Source organism: Haemaphysalis longicornis, unplaced genomic scaffold (assembly GCF_048455015.1).
Source record: "Haemaphysalis longicornis isolate Haplotype H1 unplaced genomic scaffold, Haemaphysalis longicornis Haplotype H1 scaffold_2, whole genome shotgun sequence".
In the NCBI taxonomy this organism is placed as follows: domain Eukaryota; kingdom Metazoa; phylum Arthropoda; class Arachnida; order Ixodida; family Ixodidae; genus Haemaphysalis; species Haemaphysalis longicornis.
Window position 1 is genome coordinate 224,002,140 of NW_027526295.1, and position 13,931 is coordinate 224,016,070.

Sequence of the window (13,931 nt, forward strand, 5' to 3'; positions counted from 1 at the left end):
TATGTGTTCTAAACTGTGAACAGTTGTGTTTATTCCAAAAACACCACTCCAAATTCATAAATACAACTCAAAGGTTGTTCTAATTTAATATGAAATATAGTTGGTGTTGGTTGAGAAGGAATGTAGGAATAATGTTTTGATATTTTTGTGCAGTACGCAAAAGTTTATTACGGCAGAAAAAAAAAAACAAGTGATAACATACTTAGCCTTCATACCTTTCTCCCGTAAAAAAAGAAGGTCGTAAAAAAAGAAGGACCATGCATCAAAATAACTGTCCATTTGTTATCAATGGGTGACCACGTAAAAAATTGTTTATTATTCACCTAAGTATACCAGTTAAGCCCTCGTGAACATGCAGGAGGCAACATACGGAGAAGATCATTCCAAACCAGTGAACACAAAGTATTTGGGCATGACTCAGTTGTCATGAAGTTACCCGCTTTTTTTTGCGTGTGATTCGCAATACAGGGGAACACATCGAAGCGGACTGCACGTTCCGTTTCCAAAAGAGCCTATAGTGATCGCCTCCGCCTTGTCTCTGTCGACTCGGACAGTTTTTGATAAATTTTTTTGAGCAAGGGATGGGTGGTGCCGCACACGCCGTTGAAATCGTCCATGTCGTTGTTGAACACCATGACACCTGCGTAGCCTTCTTTGATGACGTAATCAACCTGTGAGTGGGAGACAAACACGATCAGTGAACAGCAATACAAGCTCCGATAAGATGTTTTGCCGCAATAAAATCAAGCATTCGGTCTGTGGCAATGACGGCCACGATAAGGCCCTTCGTCTTCTACTATTGCCGTCTCTGCTAACCAAGTTGGCGCTATGTCTGAATCTACATTAGCCTAACGTCCAGTGCTGCTCAAATCACACCGACTATAGAACTGCTGTTTTCCAAAGTACGTTATTACCATTGCTCTTTTAAAATGACCTAATTGGTCACTGACTTCGCTGGGCGTATACTGACGCTTTTACTCAAAACGGTCACGTATTCACTGAGAGTGAATCCTTTGATAACTTGATTGCATACAGACAACAATCAATGAACAAGATTCACCTTAATGCCAACACTTTCTTCGTCCTCGTAGCCGACCCATTGGTCCTCGTAGTACATGTAAGGACATTTGGATTCGTTGTCGAATTCTCGTGTTCCCGTACCATCTTCAATGTTGGTGCATATCTGCAAAAGAGAAAGCGCGAAGTAAGACACGTACTCAGTCGTATATATATAAAAAAAAACACCAAGACCAAACGACCTAGTCCTTTTGTGGTCGTAATGCAAATCATTATGTTGCTTCGTGAGAAGCGGGACACCCTGTTCAGCACATGTCACATACCCGAAATCCCACCCAAATATTGCTTTCCTGGACGTCGATCACGATATTGAGATCTGCTGACGTGAACGGTTCTTGTCACCTAACCGCTTAAAAACCTGTCTGTGTGATGGAACGTGCAAACACAAGACCGTGTTCAAGGTTAAACGAAGTATTGAGCAGTGCCTCGCGGTTATTGGGACCTTGGATTCATTCGAATGCTTTTTGGAAGAGAAGCATGTATTTTAAACTTTTGTGCGCTGTCACCCCCGGCCAGAAAAAAAAAAATTAGCTGTGGCTTAGCTCGGCTATGCCAGGATATACGTAGCGTGGGCTAAGGTTCAGCTGGGTATTTTTAGCTTTCCTGGTTGTCTAGGATTAGCCTGATTACCATGCTTAGTGGTGCTTCAATGACGCACACATGGTATACGCTATGTGGTACACATGTACATTTGTCAAGCGGCTTCGGCGCAGCGTCACCGATCGCCCCAGAGCTAAGCTGGTTTTACAGGTACACACCAGTGTTGCTGCGACGCGCGAGCCATCAGTTCAACATCCGGCCACCCCTCACATGATCATCAAGTGGACCGGACCGCCACGTGAGGAATGGAGGTCGGCGAAGACGCTGGGCGTGTGGGGTGTGTGAGAGACGCCGGGCAGCGAGCAACGTTCTGTGCGCCGTGTGACGTCACTGCTCCTCGCGCATGCGCAGCACGGCTCTCCAGAAGCCACGTGAAACTGCTAAACCTCGGCCAGTGTAGCTCACTCTACAGAAGCGGAGAGCTTGGTTTTGGGCTTGCTATAACCACCCTTGCATTGATCCAGCAGTCGCGGTATCTTTGTGAACAAATGCGCTGGATTTAGAATTTCGAGTAAGCGATAGGTGGTTCCCCGTTAATGCTTTACTGTCGCATCGAGCTCAAATTTATTTCGGTGCAATCACTTATGAGCCCTTAAACAACTAGTGCTTCGGAACAACTTTGCGTACATATTGTACACAATGTCCCTTTAAAGTACAGCCATATGCCATTTTCTTTGCGGTTGTTTCCAGTGGTGAAACCACAGTGCCATACCGGGACAGCCAAAACTTAGAACCGAACTGGTTATTTAGCCAGAACTCAACACGAACCGTTATTTTTTATGCCCGAACCTGAGCAGAACAGAAACAAGGAATAACGGTGTCGGAGCGAGGACGAAATGGTTCGAACATGCGCTGTTTATAATGCGCAGTCAAAGTTATTTTCAACCTACCTTTTTCACGTATACCATCAATGTGGTAGTCGCTCACACGTTTTCCCCCTTCTAAGCGATGGCGAATGTGCAAACGCTTCCTCTCCGTCGCGAAATAAAGAAAGAATTGCGCACCGACACTGCAAACGTGTGTTGCCACTGGTCACGCCCGCTGAACGCTAGGCTACGCAAGAGAAAAAAAATTCACGCATCTCCACGGAGTGAATCATGACGAGTGGGCGAAGCACTGGGGATCGTTACTACCGTAAATCACGCGTGAGAGTGCTTACTGCTGCTAAACCGATTTCCAATCCAATCAAATTCACCTCGCGCATGCGCAGCATGGCTCTCCAGGAGCTCTCTCTCTCTTTCTCTCTCTCTCTCTCTCTCTCTCTCTCTCTCTCTCTCTCTCTCTCTCTCTCTAACTTTTTGCGAACCTTTTATTTTGTTCTTGTTAACCTTTTGTGAACCTTTTGTTCACAGATGTTTCAATTTACGCGGTGACAAGCGTCGGCCTTAAGGCGCTTCGCCCCTAATAGAGAGTTTTAGCTAACCGTTTTCGACGGTCCGCTCCGGTATCGGCGGCACGCTCAGCGCAACCGGAGCCAATGCCGTTCGCGGCCGAGCGCGCCACGCATGCGCAATGGCGCTCGCGCTCGCTATCGGAGCGGAGCGGACCGTGAAAGACGGTCAGCTAAAACTCTCTAATATTACGCACCCTGTAACGTACAGAGAACAGGAATGTCTAGCGTTGCTCTTAAGAGTGAGGCATGGGTGTCACTACGACAAAGTAATCATCAGAGCTGTTTAAGCTTTTAGTTCCACCTTCGAGCGTTACCAGAAAGCAGCCCAGCCGAGCGGACATGAGCGTACGCCTAGTGAGGAGCGCCGGGCGTCGTCCAGGCTTGCGCGTGGGCTTGGGCTACGTGAGAAGCTCGCAAAGAATACCAAGAAAAATACCGAGCGCGTGTGAACGGGCGCCTCGTGAGCGAGTGTCAGGCGTCGGACTGCTCGACCTTCGATAACACTCTGCCCAGCGATCGGGGCGTGATCTCTCGTGTGCCCTTCTCCTCGAGAGTTTACGTGCGTTCGCGCCTCAAATTGGGAGCACTGAACAGCTCGCGCTACAGACCCCGAGTTCGCGAAGAGAGTTGCCGTGGGTTCATGCGCGTGCTAACGTGGTCCTCTTTGGGAGAGATGGGAAAGCCTGCGGACAAAACGATCCGGGCCTGTTAGTCGTGGAAGACCGTTAGCGGCAAGTTCGGAAATCCATGTGACGTGCAACAGCCGGGTATCCGGTGATGGAAGCCGCCAGCTCTGCTGTTTCTCAAGCCTTGCACCAGTAGTGCAAGCTGCGCCAATTTAATTGCAGGTCCAGAAAAAAAAAAAAAAGAGCCACAAGCTTGCTCTGCGCTGAATATCGGCGAGAAACTAGTTTTAAAGTGCCTACCTGTTGCCTTTAAAAATGAACTAAAAAACTGCGGTTGATTTCTCTGTCGTAGGAATCGGTAACACACGAAAGTGAAATGTGAAGCGAAATCTGCAGCTGAGCATGATTTGCGGGTCGGCGGCCGTCTTGTGGGTGTGCTTGGCGAGCGACGTCCTGCTGGCGGGTCGCTTCTGCAAAGGTGTACTGGCGTCATTTCCGTGACGGATATGACGTCAGTGAAATATTGATGTATACCTGCATAAAAGACTTTCGTGTTAAAATATAAAACCCGAAAACAAACAACTTTAAGTATAACGTACTCTTTAGTACTAAGGTTGCTTCCCCGCAAGAAGACCCTGCGGGCAGGGGTGCACCCTTTACTGGCCGCTGGCTCCTTTGTACTGGCAGGAGGGCTTGCGTTCGGGCTAGTGTGTATTTCATAACGTTCATCTTAAGCGCAGAAAAAAACAGGGACACAGTAGACAAGGACAAGCGCTTGTCCTTGTCTACTGTGTCCCTGTTTTTTTTTTTTCTCCGCTTAAGATGAACGTTGTACTGGCGTCATTTCCGTGACGGTTATGACGTCAGTGGAATGTTTGTGTATCTGGGAATAAAACTTTCGTGTTAAATAAGGGTCGACGGCAAGTAACCTGTGCTAGAGCGAACCATATTCTAGTACCCTCAACCTGAGCGCTTGTCTTCAGACAAGCAGAGCGAAGGTCCGAAGAGCGAATGAACGCGGAAGAAAGAACGATCTGGTAAAGCTTGAGCGCCGAAAGAGAGGGCATGGAGGAACGATAGTAGAACGGGGAAGAAAGAAAACCTGTGATGTCAGCCCGCACCGCGCCTGCGCAGTGTGGGAGCGCGGGGGAGTTGTGTTGCGTGGCTTGCCGTGAGGGTGTTTGTGTGTATGTGTATGACCGACCTCTGTGATCAGCAAGGGCGCGAGAGGAGGCGCCGCGACGATGCGGTGAAAGGGCGATAGGCGTAGAAAGAAAACAGCCGAGAGGAGGAGTAGGCGATCCTGCGCAGTGCCAGAGTCCTTCAATGCTGGCAGTGCGAAACAGTTGCGGAGCGCATTGACCGCGCTCTGAAGCGTACCTCTCTGCGACAGAGGGCAAAACAACAACGAAATACGCAAGGCAGAAATTTACGCTTAGTCTAACGCACACACGCTAAACATAGCTATCAAGGTTCTTTTCGGCCCGCATTGTGACGGAAATGAGCGCAACTAGACGTGCTTGCGCACATAGAATGAACCTGCATGAGATCCTTCATGATTTTTTCCCCCTGCGATGCTCAATTAAAACACGAGGCATAGCTGACGTGTACTCTTTACAGTGGGACTTGGAGATGAAGAAAGAATCAACAAGAGTTTCTACTTTTGCACCGAATATAAATCAAATCAAAATCAAACCAATTTTAAAGTTACGATTACGGTCTGGAATCAGGAGCCAAGGACATTGATGAGGGAAAAGCATGTGCCAAGGAAAAGAAAAGCGAGGAAAGTTTCCTGTCCTGTATACGACATCCAAGTCCACTCACTCATAGGAAGTTTACAAAAAAGAAAGAAGCAACAAAATTTTGTAGCTTGTATATTAAAGAACTTGAGAAGGGAAGTTTGCAAAGGGTACCTCGTAGTAGGCCATGATCTCGTTGCTGCCAATGAAGGGTCCAGGTGCGGCCGGCGCGTCCTTGATAGGAGCGCCGACGGAGTGATTGTCCTTGTCTGCCAGCACGTAGCTGCGTCCGAAGAACGGGATTCCCAGCACTAACTTTTTCTTTGGCGCCCCCAGTTCTACAAGCCGCTTCAGCCCTTGCGCCTAAGCAGTGGAAGAGAAGGAGGACGGAGGGCGGCGTTTCAAAATATGAATACGGGTGAAAGTAGCCGCGCAATTGCTACAAAAATTGCAACAACATCAATCAATCAATCAATCAATCAATCAATCAATCAATCAATCAATCAATCAATCAATCAATCAATCAATCAATCAATCAATCAATCAATCAATCAATCAATCAATCAATCGTACAAGAAAACTTGTTGACTGACAACAACAATGATGGTTGTAATAATGCCAATATTAACATAATAATAACGGTAGGATAGAGAATACCTCCTGGGTAGCAACTTCGGCTTCTTGTGTCATGATTGCTTGATGAGCCAGATCAAACGAAATTTCACGTAAAACCAACGAACGACGTCTATTTCCTTCCAAAGCCCTGCATTATGCTTTCAAATTATCAGCTGATAGTTTCATCTTTCCCTATAGCATTCAGCTCAGAGTTATCACACGATGCAAACACTGCCAACTCCGATAGCTAGCTTCGCTCCTTGCCTGAGCGGAGAAATGGGGAGAGTAGGAATTTAGAAGCAGGGAAACCCTTCTGTGAATATTATTCCCTATAGCATGCCGGATTTGCCGCTAAATTAGACGCCGATGAGCCCGAAAACTCGCACATTGACGATTTGACGGGCCATGAACTGTTCGCAGTGCGGGCGCCTCCACAAACGTAGATTTTAATCTCACAAATATTTATAAACGAACGGGCAATACTTGCAGGAGAAGGCTCAACAGGACAGTGTGACTTATGGGACGTACAGGAAAGCTTCGTTACACCAAAGTTCTCTGCACTGGTAACTGACTTCGTTACAAGCGGTATTTTGTAAAAAGAGAGACGATGAGCTCTTCCTACACTGCAGTTGGAACCACGGAAATTTTCCAATAAAGCGAGAATTCAATTAAAGCAATTTCGTTATAACGACTGTTGACTATTTGATTTCTCTGCGGTTACGTCTCGGGAATCAAAGCGACAGGTAAGGCATGCTTTAAGTGCAGATAACTTTAGGGGCTCGCCTTGTCGTCGTAGCTCGCTCGCTGACAACAGCCGCTACGGCGTTCCGTCGTAGCGGCTGTTGTCTCGGCGTAAACCAGAGGCTTCGAAAGCCAAGCGGTTTATGTTGTCATAAGCGTTCGAAACTCGTGAACCTCTGGCGCTTGTCGTACATCTCCCCGTTGTTAGCACAAAGAAAACTGTAGGTATATTTGAGGCAAAATATACGTAATTAACCGGCAGCACCGGCGTTCATTTATTAGGAACGCTCGTTGGGTTGGTTTTTGCGATTGTAAGCGAAAAAATGCGGCAGTGCAACCCTGGCATGTGCGGGAGGAGAAGCAGGCACAAAAAGAACAGAGCTCCCACTGGCGCAGTTTCAAGCAGGTGGCGCGCGAGCACTGCAACAGGCGGGAAATTTGAATTGCGTTGGTTAGTAGCAGAGAGCGGATAACGGCGCTACAGCCCATTATGGCGAATCACTGCTCCGCACTTCTGACAGCTTTCACTTTGAGTGGAACGGCTTTAAGTTTTGGCAAGAGGGACAGATGCACTTACCACGTTGAGGTTGCGAGTGTCGCCCGTTTCGAAGGACCTAGCGAACAAGGGACTGTGGACGTCAGCGATGCCGCTCCACCGGCCCCGCAGGTCGAAACCGATCACGTTGAACCAGTCGAGGTATCTGCGATTGCGAGAGGGGAAAACGTTGGTTATATAGCATCGTAATCACATCTCTCGATGCGAAATGGATGCCGCAGAACGTACTTGGCCAGCTCCTTGACGTCGTATCCTTTGTCCAGATAGTACGGCGTGATGGGAATGGTGGCCGTTACAAGCATCCCCTTCTTTCGCAGCTTGCAGAGGCTCTGAAAAGGGAAGTCCAGTTGCGGTCACTACATTAGGTAACACAATATATTGTGACGCGACGAAGTTGTTAAAGAGTTGTGGCTCTAACATTGACCCTAACGACTTTATAAACAACGTCACACTCACCGTATACGTACATAAGGCCGCGATCACCTGTTGTGTCTTAAAACCTCAAAGCTTAACGTTAGGCCTAGCGTCCGAGCGATGGCCGGTACACCACTGCTCGCATGTGCAGCTTTGCTAGTATGTAACACCGTGTGTTTTTTTTTTTCTCGCACACGGATGCCCCCCCCCCCCCCCCTTCAAAAAAAAAAAAAAGGCCAGACCAAGCGAAGGCTAACAGCTTCACCGTAAAGCAAGTGAAGCAGCTAATTCTGTTTCCAGTGCTTCGAAATTAAGGAAAATTGCTGTGGTTCTTAATGGAGAAACTTCTAAGTAAACCGTCTGTCTGTCTGTCTGTCTGTCTGTCTGTCTGTCTGTCTGTCTGTCTGTCTGTCTGTCTGTCTGTCTGTCTGTCTGTCTGTCCGAAACAGTGGATACATAACCGTACTACAACTTCCACCACGTATCAAGACATAGCAAACATACTAAATCATGGACTATTGTTAACAAGCCAACAAGGCGACAAGCCCTACACATACTGCAATCAAGAAGTGCGCTATATCGGGAAGGGAACGGACCTTTAGGAACAGAACGTAGTTCTCCCTGTCCTCTGGAACTCCACTTCTGTCTGGGCTTGCGGGGAACCTCCAGTCGATGTCGACTCCGTCAAAGTTGTTCTCCTTGAGAAACTTGTACAGGTTTCTGGTGAACGTGCACCGCCTCTCACGATCAGCTGCCACGTAGGAGAACGGCTCACTTCCGTGTTCCCAGCCACCCAGAGAGATCATGGTCTTCACGAAGAGGAACTTGCTCTTGATTCCAGTGAAGTCCTTGTAATCTGAACATTAGAGAAGGCCTGATTATGATTAATAATGCAACAAAAACCATGTCCAGTGGCGGGTGCATTGAAGTGCATAAAAGAAAAGGGAATTCGTTAGGTGGAGATGGTAATTAATGCAGGTAGGTACCTCCTTCGTTTTTGTTTTCTGTGGGTCGATGATGTGCAGAAGAGGACGGATTCAAATAAAACGAAAATAGGCAAATTAAGCAAATCAAGCTATATTAAGAGTCCATACTACGTTTGCGCTATACACTTTGGTAATGCGCTTATTTAGACGTTCGAATTATTAAAACGTACACCGATGATCTCAGTTTAACACCCGCATTCAATGTGAAGAGCTGTAAGAAAAGGCTGTGTGTGCGCAGGATTCCGCCTCTCGTTTTGACGGAAAAGTTGTTAGGTATGCTTAGCAGCGCTCAGATGGGGGCTAGTTGGTATTTTATCGTGTTATAACGCGCTGTAACAGTCGTATATGTTAGCAGTCAGCGCAGTCAAATCTAAACATACGCCAGGTAAGCACACTGGCGATGGAAATAAAATGCACGACTGAAGTGTGATTAGCAAATACCGACTGAACACCGTATGGTCTAAATGCCCGCGGAAACTTCAGATAAATTTGACGTCGTACTCGAGAGCACCGTGCACAGACTGCGCACTGCGCAGCGATGCATATGCGCCGTGGCCGGAATAAGAGCACCCACGTGAGTTGTTCGTGTAGGCCGGGATGAGGTCTTTGACTCCGAGCTTCTCCTTGTCAATGCCGGCGTAGTTGAGGGTCACGTGCGTGCAGAGGTCGCCCGGAATGTCCCGGATGCGGTAGTTCATGGGGCTGTACCGGTCCGCCGCCACGCCCGTGTAGTAGCAAACCACGGGGCTGCCCCCATTCTTGATAAAGTCGTCCTCTGCGACATGGAGGATGCGCTGACCACGTGCACCAATGCAGCTATACTGAATGTGTGACACTGCGGCGGGATCTTTAGAAAGGTTTTTTTAGATCCATGGGCAGCGAGTGCCCGCTCGAGCGACGTAAATTATTTAGGCAGCTCTGATGCCTTCATATGGAACGCCAACAATAATGCCATTCGACTGCAAGATTGGTATTCGAAAAATGTGACTTACTCAAGAACAATCGAAGAGGAACAGACGGTGCCAGCAACATATAGTCAAAATTTGTAGCGCCAGCTTATAGCTTGGTTCCTTGCGTGTTAGTCCTTTATATTTATCCATCATCTACGTTTACGTTTAATTGCACGTTTTGTTGCACAAGTCTCCAATAAAAAAAAAATGATGCACTTACTTTAGCTACCACAGGGCCCTGCTCGCAAGAATGTATTAATGGCATTGTCAAAACAGTATTTCGCCGTACATATCTGAACTTAACGCGGACATTCAGTGTCAAATGCTCTATGAAAAGATCGTATCTGCGCAGATTGCCGCTTATAACAAAACGTATTGCAGAAAAACGTATTGCATAGAAACATTTAAATTTTTGCAATAAGTTATTTACCTGAATTTCACGCACAATAACTGAAAGTTCCAACTAGCACATCGCTAATATGCAGAATTTCTGGGAGCAATGAATAACTACTATCGTGGATATACACTTAAAGGGGGGAGGGGGAGATTTTTTTAAAGGGAAAAGGTATCCCCCCTCCCCTTCAGCAGAGGGCGAGGTTGTTACAGACTGTAAATTTAGCGTTAAAGCGATAGACAACCGATTTTTGTGGAGGGCATGTCCTCTAGCTCATATGAAAGCCAGCGTTTTATATGGTGATCTAACCACAAGAAATTTTTCAATACAACTGGTGGAAATAATTTTAATTTGGCACTAAACAGTCCCAAGTCTACAATGTGGCGCCATGTAGTGCCTTAGCGTGACATAACCGCACGTATACAAACATGTCCAGCGATTTCAATGCGATATAAAAAAAAACGCATAAAGGAGTAGGAAAGACTGCATTTCATTATTGTTTTAGCTGGGAACCAGTTTTTAAATAGCTCTTTTCATCTGACATACAGTTGAAAAATATGTTGGTGCGCGGCTTTGTGGCTTACTACCACGGTTGCCAGCATTCCTTGTGGTAGCATGCGAAGGCTGGTAGATCTAAAGATTCCGCTTTCAAACGTTCTAGGGCCCAGTCAGGGAAACCGTTTCGGTTCAAGGTATTTAAAGTGGTGTCCTTTCATTTGGGATATATAGCATACACTCCACAAAAATCGGTTGCTTGTCCCTTTAACGTAAGTGCAGGAGGTTAGGTTCAGGTTGTTGATGAAAGCCTCAAAATTTTATGTGTTTACACCCCATCTTTATTTTATCAATTTCCCAAGAAAAAAAGTTTTCCGCCCTTGTAACTGCATATTCCAGAAATGATCTCACCCTTATTCCCCCCCCCCCCCCCGTACTGGAAAGATTTCTGCATACGCTTTTTTTACTATATAGAAATTGTTAGTTTTTGATAAAAACCCGTAATTTTTAACGGTTTTGTATCTTTGCAGCACCTACTACGGATAATATAAAGATGAAACATTTACCTAGCCTGACAAGGGGTAGTATGTGGGCTAGAAGGCAGCCGCTGAAGAAAGCGTAGAACATCTTGGACTCCCCTGAAAAGGCAAATGACGCCGTAGAGGTCAACACGTGGTAAACAGATGCAACGCTCAAAGAAGTCCTAGCCTTGAAACACTATTCGCGCCTTCAACCAATCTCTATGCCATTTCAAAGATACCATGCAAGAAAACGCCACCAATACGCTGCCCGACCTTTAACTATCAACTAGCAGCGCCTGAGACATGCATCTCGTGGGGAATGCTTAACCAGACGCTTCACGCGCATACAATCTCCAACCTTCACACCAAACGTGGAGCGGAGATAGCACAAAACAAACAAACAAACTTTTGTTTTTTTTATCTTTCAGCTAGAATCGAACAATACCCCACTGTTGCAACAGCGGACTCATTCAGGTGCCGATCATCGTGACAAGCACCGAGGGTTCTTGTTTTTCTTCCGAACGGCTGAAATTACTCTTCCGGGGCGCGCTTTAAAGAGTTCGCGCCTTTCTCTTGGCTTGTTCCGACCCAAGCTCCTGGCAAAGCTGTCGATGGGAAGGTAAACGCGCGAACGACCCACGCGAGCGAGCCTCACGTCCCGCGCGGGGCCCGAGGCGTTGACATGACGGGCATGCAAAGGAGAGCCGGCGAACCGGTGCACCCTACTCACCTTCCTCGGCCGCGCAAACTGTTTCTGACACGTCGGGCCGGCGTCCAGCGTCGACCTTCGCTTCTGGCAGCGGCGAGATATGACGAAACGGGCGTCTATTTTGTTACGCGAGCGGTGTGAAACCTGGCGTGGAGAAGCGGAAAGAAAATATCTCTCGGCGAGGATTTCCCCCAGACGGGACGTCGTGTACGCACGCACAGACTCGCGCCGTCACGCTCGCTGAGTTTCGCCGCGGTCTTACAGGGGTCTCCGCAAATCAGAAGACCTCGAGAGCTGCTGCTGCTCGACTACGATGCGTGCTCGGGGCGCTTCTCGCTGGAACCGGACGCGCTGGCATTGCGGTAGCTCCACTGTTTTCCCGGAGTTTGTGTTGTCGTCCTCGGCCTCCCCCGAGAGAGAGTCGCACGTGTCGGCCTGGCGGACGTGTGCACCGGCACCCCCGCGGGCGGGATGTAACTGCGCGCGCTACCCCAAGGCTGCTGCTGCTCGCACAATCTGGAACGTATAGTAGACCCGCCGAGAGCGTTTGCGCTTTCTCCTTGCTCGCTGAGCGTTCCTGCTTCGCAGGGGCGCCCGTGAGCGCAGACGTAATTGTTGGTTGTCCAGAACCGACGTCGACCGAGGGTAAGGGTGTTGCCCTCTGTAAATATCGGCTCCGTGCAAACGCAATTTGGGACTGTTGTTTGGAGCAGGGGAAATCCTACGCTCAGTTTGGGTTGCCATGCACTGCAAATTGATCTGGAACAGCCTACGCTGCACTTCCGGGGATGGGTCGACCGAAGCGACCCAGGATTGGTTGATGATGGACAAACGTTAGAGCAGTGAACCCCAGGGTGGGTTTTTAAAGCCCAGGGGGGGGGGGGGGGGGGGGTGGAATGTATAATCGGCCGGAGCCGACCACTCAAAATCAACACTTCGATTTTGCGTAAATGGTTGAGATCGTTTCGCTCTACATCTAAGATTCTTTTTGAAATGAGGGGATGAAGCTGGTGCAAACTTGCGACAATACACCGAGATAAAGAGAAACTATGCCTCGACGTTGCAATGGCCAATGAAATGCACAGTCAAAAATCGATTTAACTAAAGCCAATCTAAGGAATTGCCCGCTCTAACGAACAAATTAGCATTTTCCCGCAGTGGCTCATACGGCTGAGCGTCTTTATAAACTCGAACGAAATAAATTTAATGCAAATCCTGATTTAACGGACTATTTCGAGAAACGGACACATATAAAAAAAGGAGCAAGTTTGAATGTGTTTCGACAGAGCACCACAACGATTATTCCGCCACGTGAAAAAAGAAAAAAAAAGGGGAGGGGGGGGGGGAGCATCCAGTTTTGCTTTTACGGAGCATTACGACATAAACTCAGCAGTCCTGGTTTTATATCAGTGATTTTGAACCTGAGCATTCTCTGGGATCTTTGTTTTTGTTTCTACTTTATTCACGTCGCGCTCGAGGTCTTTTTTTCTTTTAAGCTAGCTTTTTATTTTTATTATTTTCACCACGAACTTTTAGCGAATCGCTATATTATCGGCAGCCGAGCGCCGCGGCCACCGCAATTACTGGAATGTGTCTCCCTTTAGACATCATCAAATTTACGGAATCAACGGCTTGTTAAATGACAGTCCCGATTTTACGAAGTTATCGATTTAACGAAACAATTAGCGGTTCCCCGTGACTTCGTTAGGTCCAATATTAGTGTACATAAAAAATAATAATCCTACTCATGTCCGCTGCAGGACGAAGGCGTCTCCTATTGACCTCCAACGGCTGCTATGCTGCGCTGCTCGAGTCCACAGTTTACCCCCGAATTTCTCTATTTCATACCTCCATCGGGATCACGGCCTTCCTCTTCTTCTAGACTCATCTCTCGATATTCACTCTGTTACCCCAATTGTCCCACTGCTTGTAGGTTTGTCTCAGTACATGGCCAGCCGATGTCCATTTCTTTTTCTTTACTCGAACTATGATATCTTCTACTCTAGTTTGTTCTCTGATACAGGTAGCTCGTTTCCTGCCCCTGAGTGTTATTCCTAACATTATTCGTTAGGAATAAGAGAATTCATAAGGAGTCGACCTAAGTTTGCTCTCTAG

At 47.5% G+C, this 13,931-nt stretch overlaps 1 protein-coding gene across 2 annotated transcripts; it reads right to left on the reverse strand.

The window, feature by feature from the left end:
* Window positions 1-293: 293 nt before the first annotated feature.
* LOC144170001 (endochitinase-like) lies at window positions 294-12,177 on the reverse strand. Of its 2 annotated transcripts, none has more exons than XM_077699492.1 (9): window positions 11,838-12,177; window positions 11,153-11,224; window positions 9,322-9,522; window positions 8,358-8,617; window positions 7,576-7,676; window positions 7,369-7,492; window positions 5,610-5,798; window positions 1,061-1,183; window positions 294-671 (listed from the first exon to the last, which is right to left on the reverse strand). In XM_077699492.1, the coding sequence occupies exons 2-9, from the start codon at window positions 11,211-11,213 to the stop codon at window positions 513-515; spliced, it is 1,218 nt and encodes a 405-aa protein (XP_077555618.1). In that variant the 5' UTR covers window positions 11,214-11,224; window positions 11,838-12,177; the 3' UTR covers window positions 294-512. The 2 variants fall into 2 exon arrangements, with proteins under 2 accessions (XP_077555618.1, XP_077555617.1); XM_077699491.1 differs by lacking the exon at window positions 11,838-12,177 and adding an exon at window positions 11,553-11,592.
* Between the last annotated feature and the right edge of the window lie 1,754 nt (window positions 12,178-13,931).

What these genes read in the sequence shown, in the direction of transcription:
- LOC144170001 (XM_077699491.1), bottom strand. Translation starts at nt 11,577, where the DNA reads ATGAGTCCGCTGTTGCAACAGTGGG. An exon ending in TCCGCTGTTGCAACAGTGGG is followed by an intron (nt 11,225 to 11,552) that starts GTATTGTTCGAT and finishes TTGCCTTTTCAG; the next exon opens with GGGAGTCCAAGATGTTCTAC. An exon ending in ACACTCGCAACCTCAACGTG is followed by an intron (nt 5,799 to 7,368) that starts GTAAGTGCATCT and finishes TCCACTGCTTAG; the next exon opens with GCGCAAGGGCTGAAGCGGCT.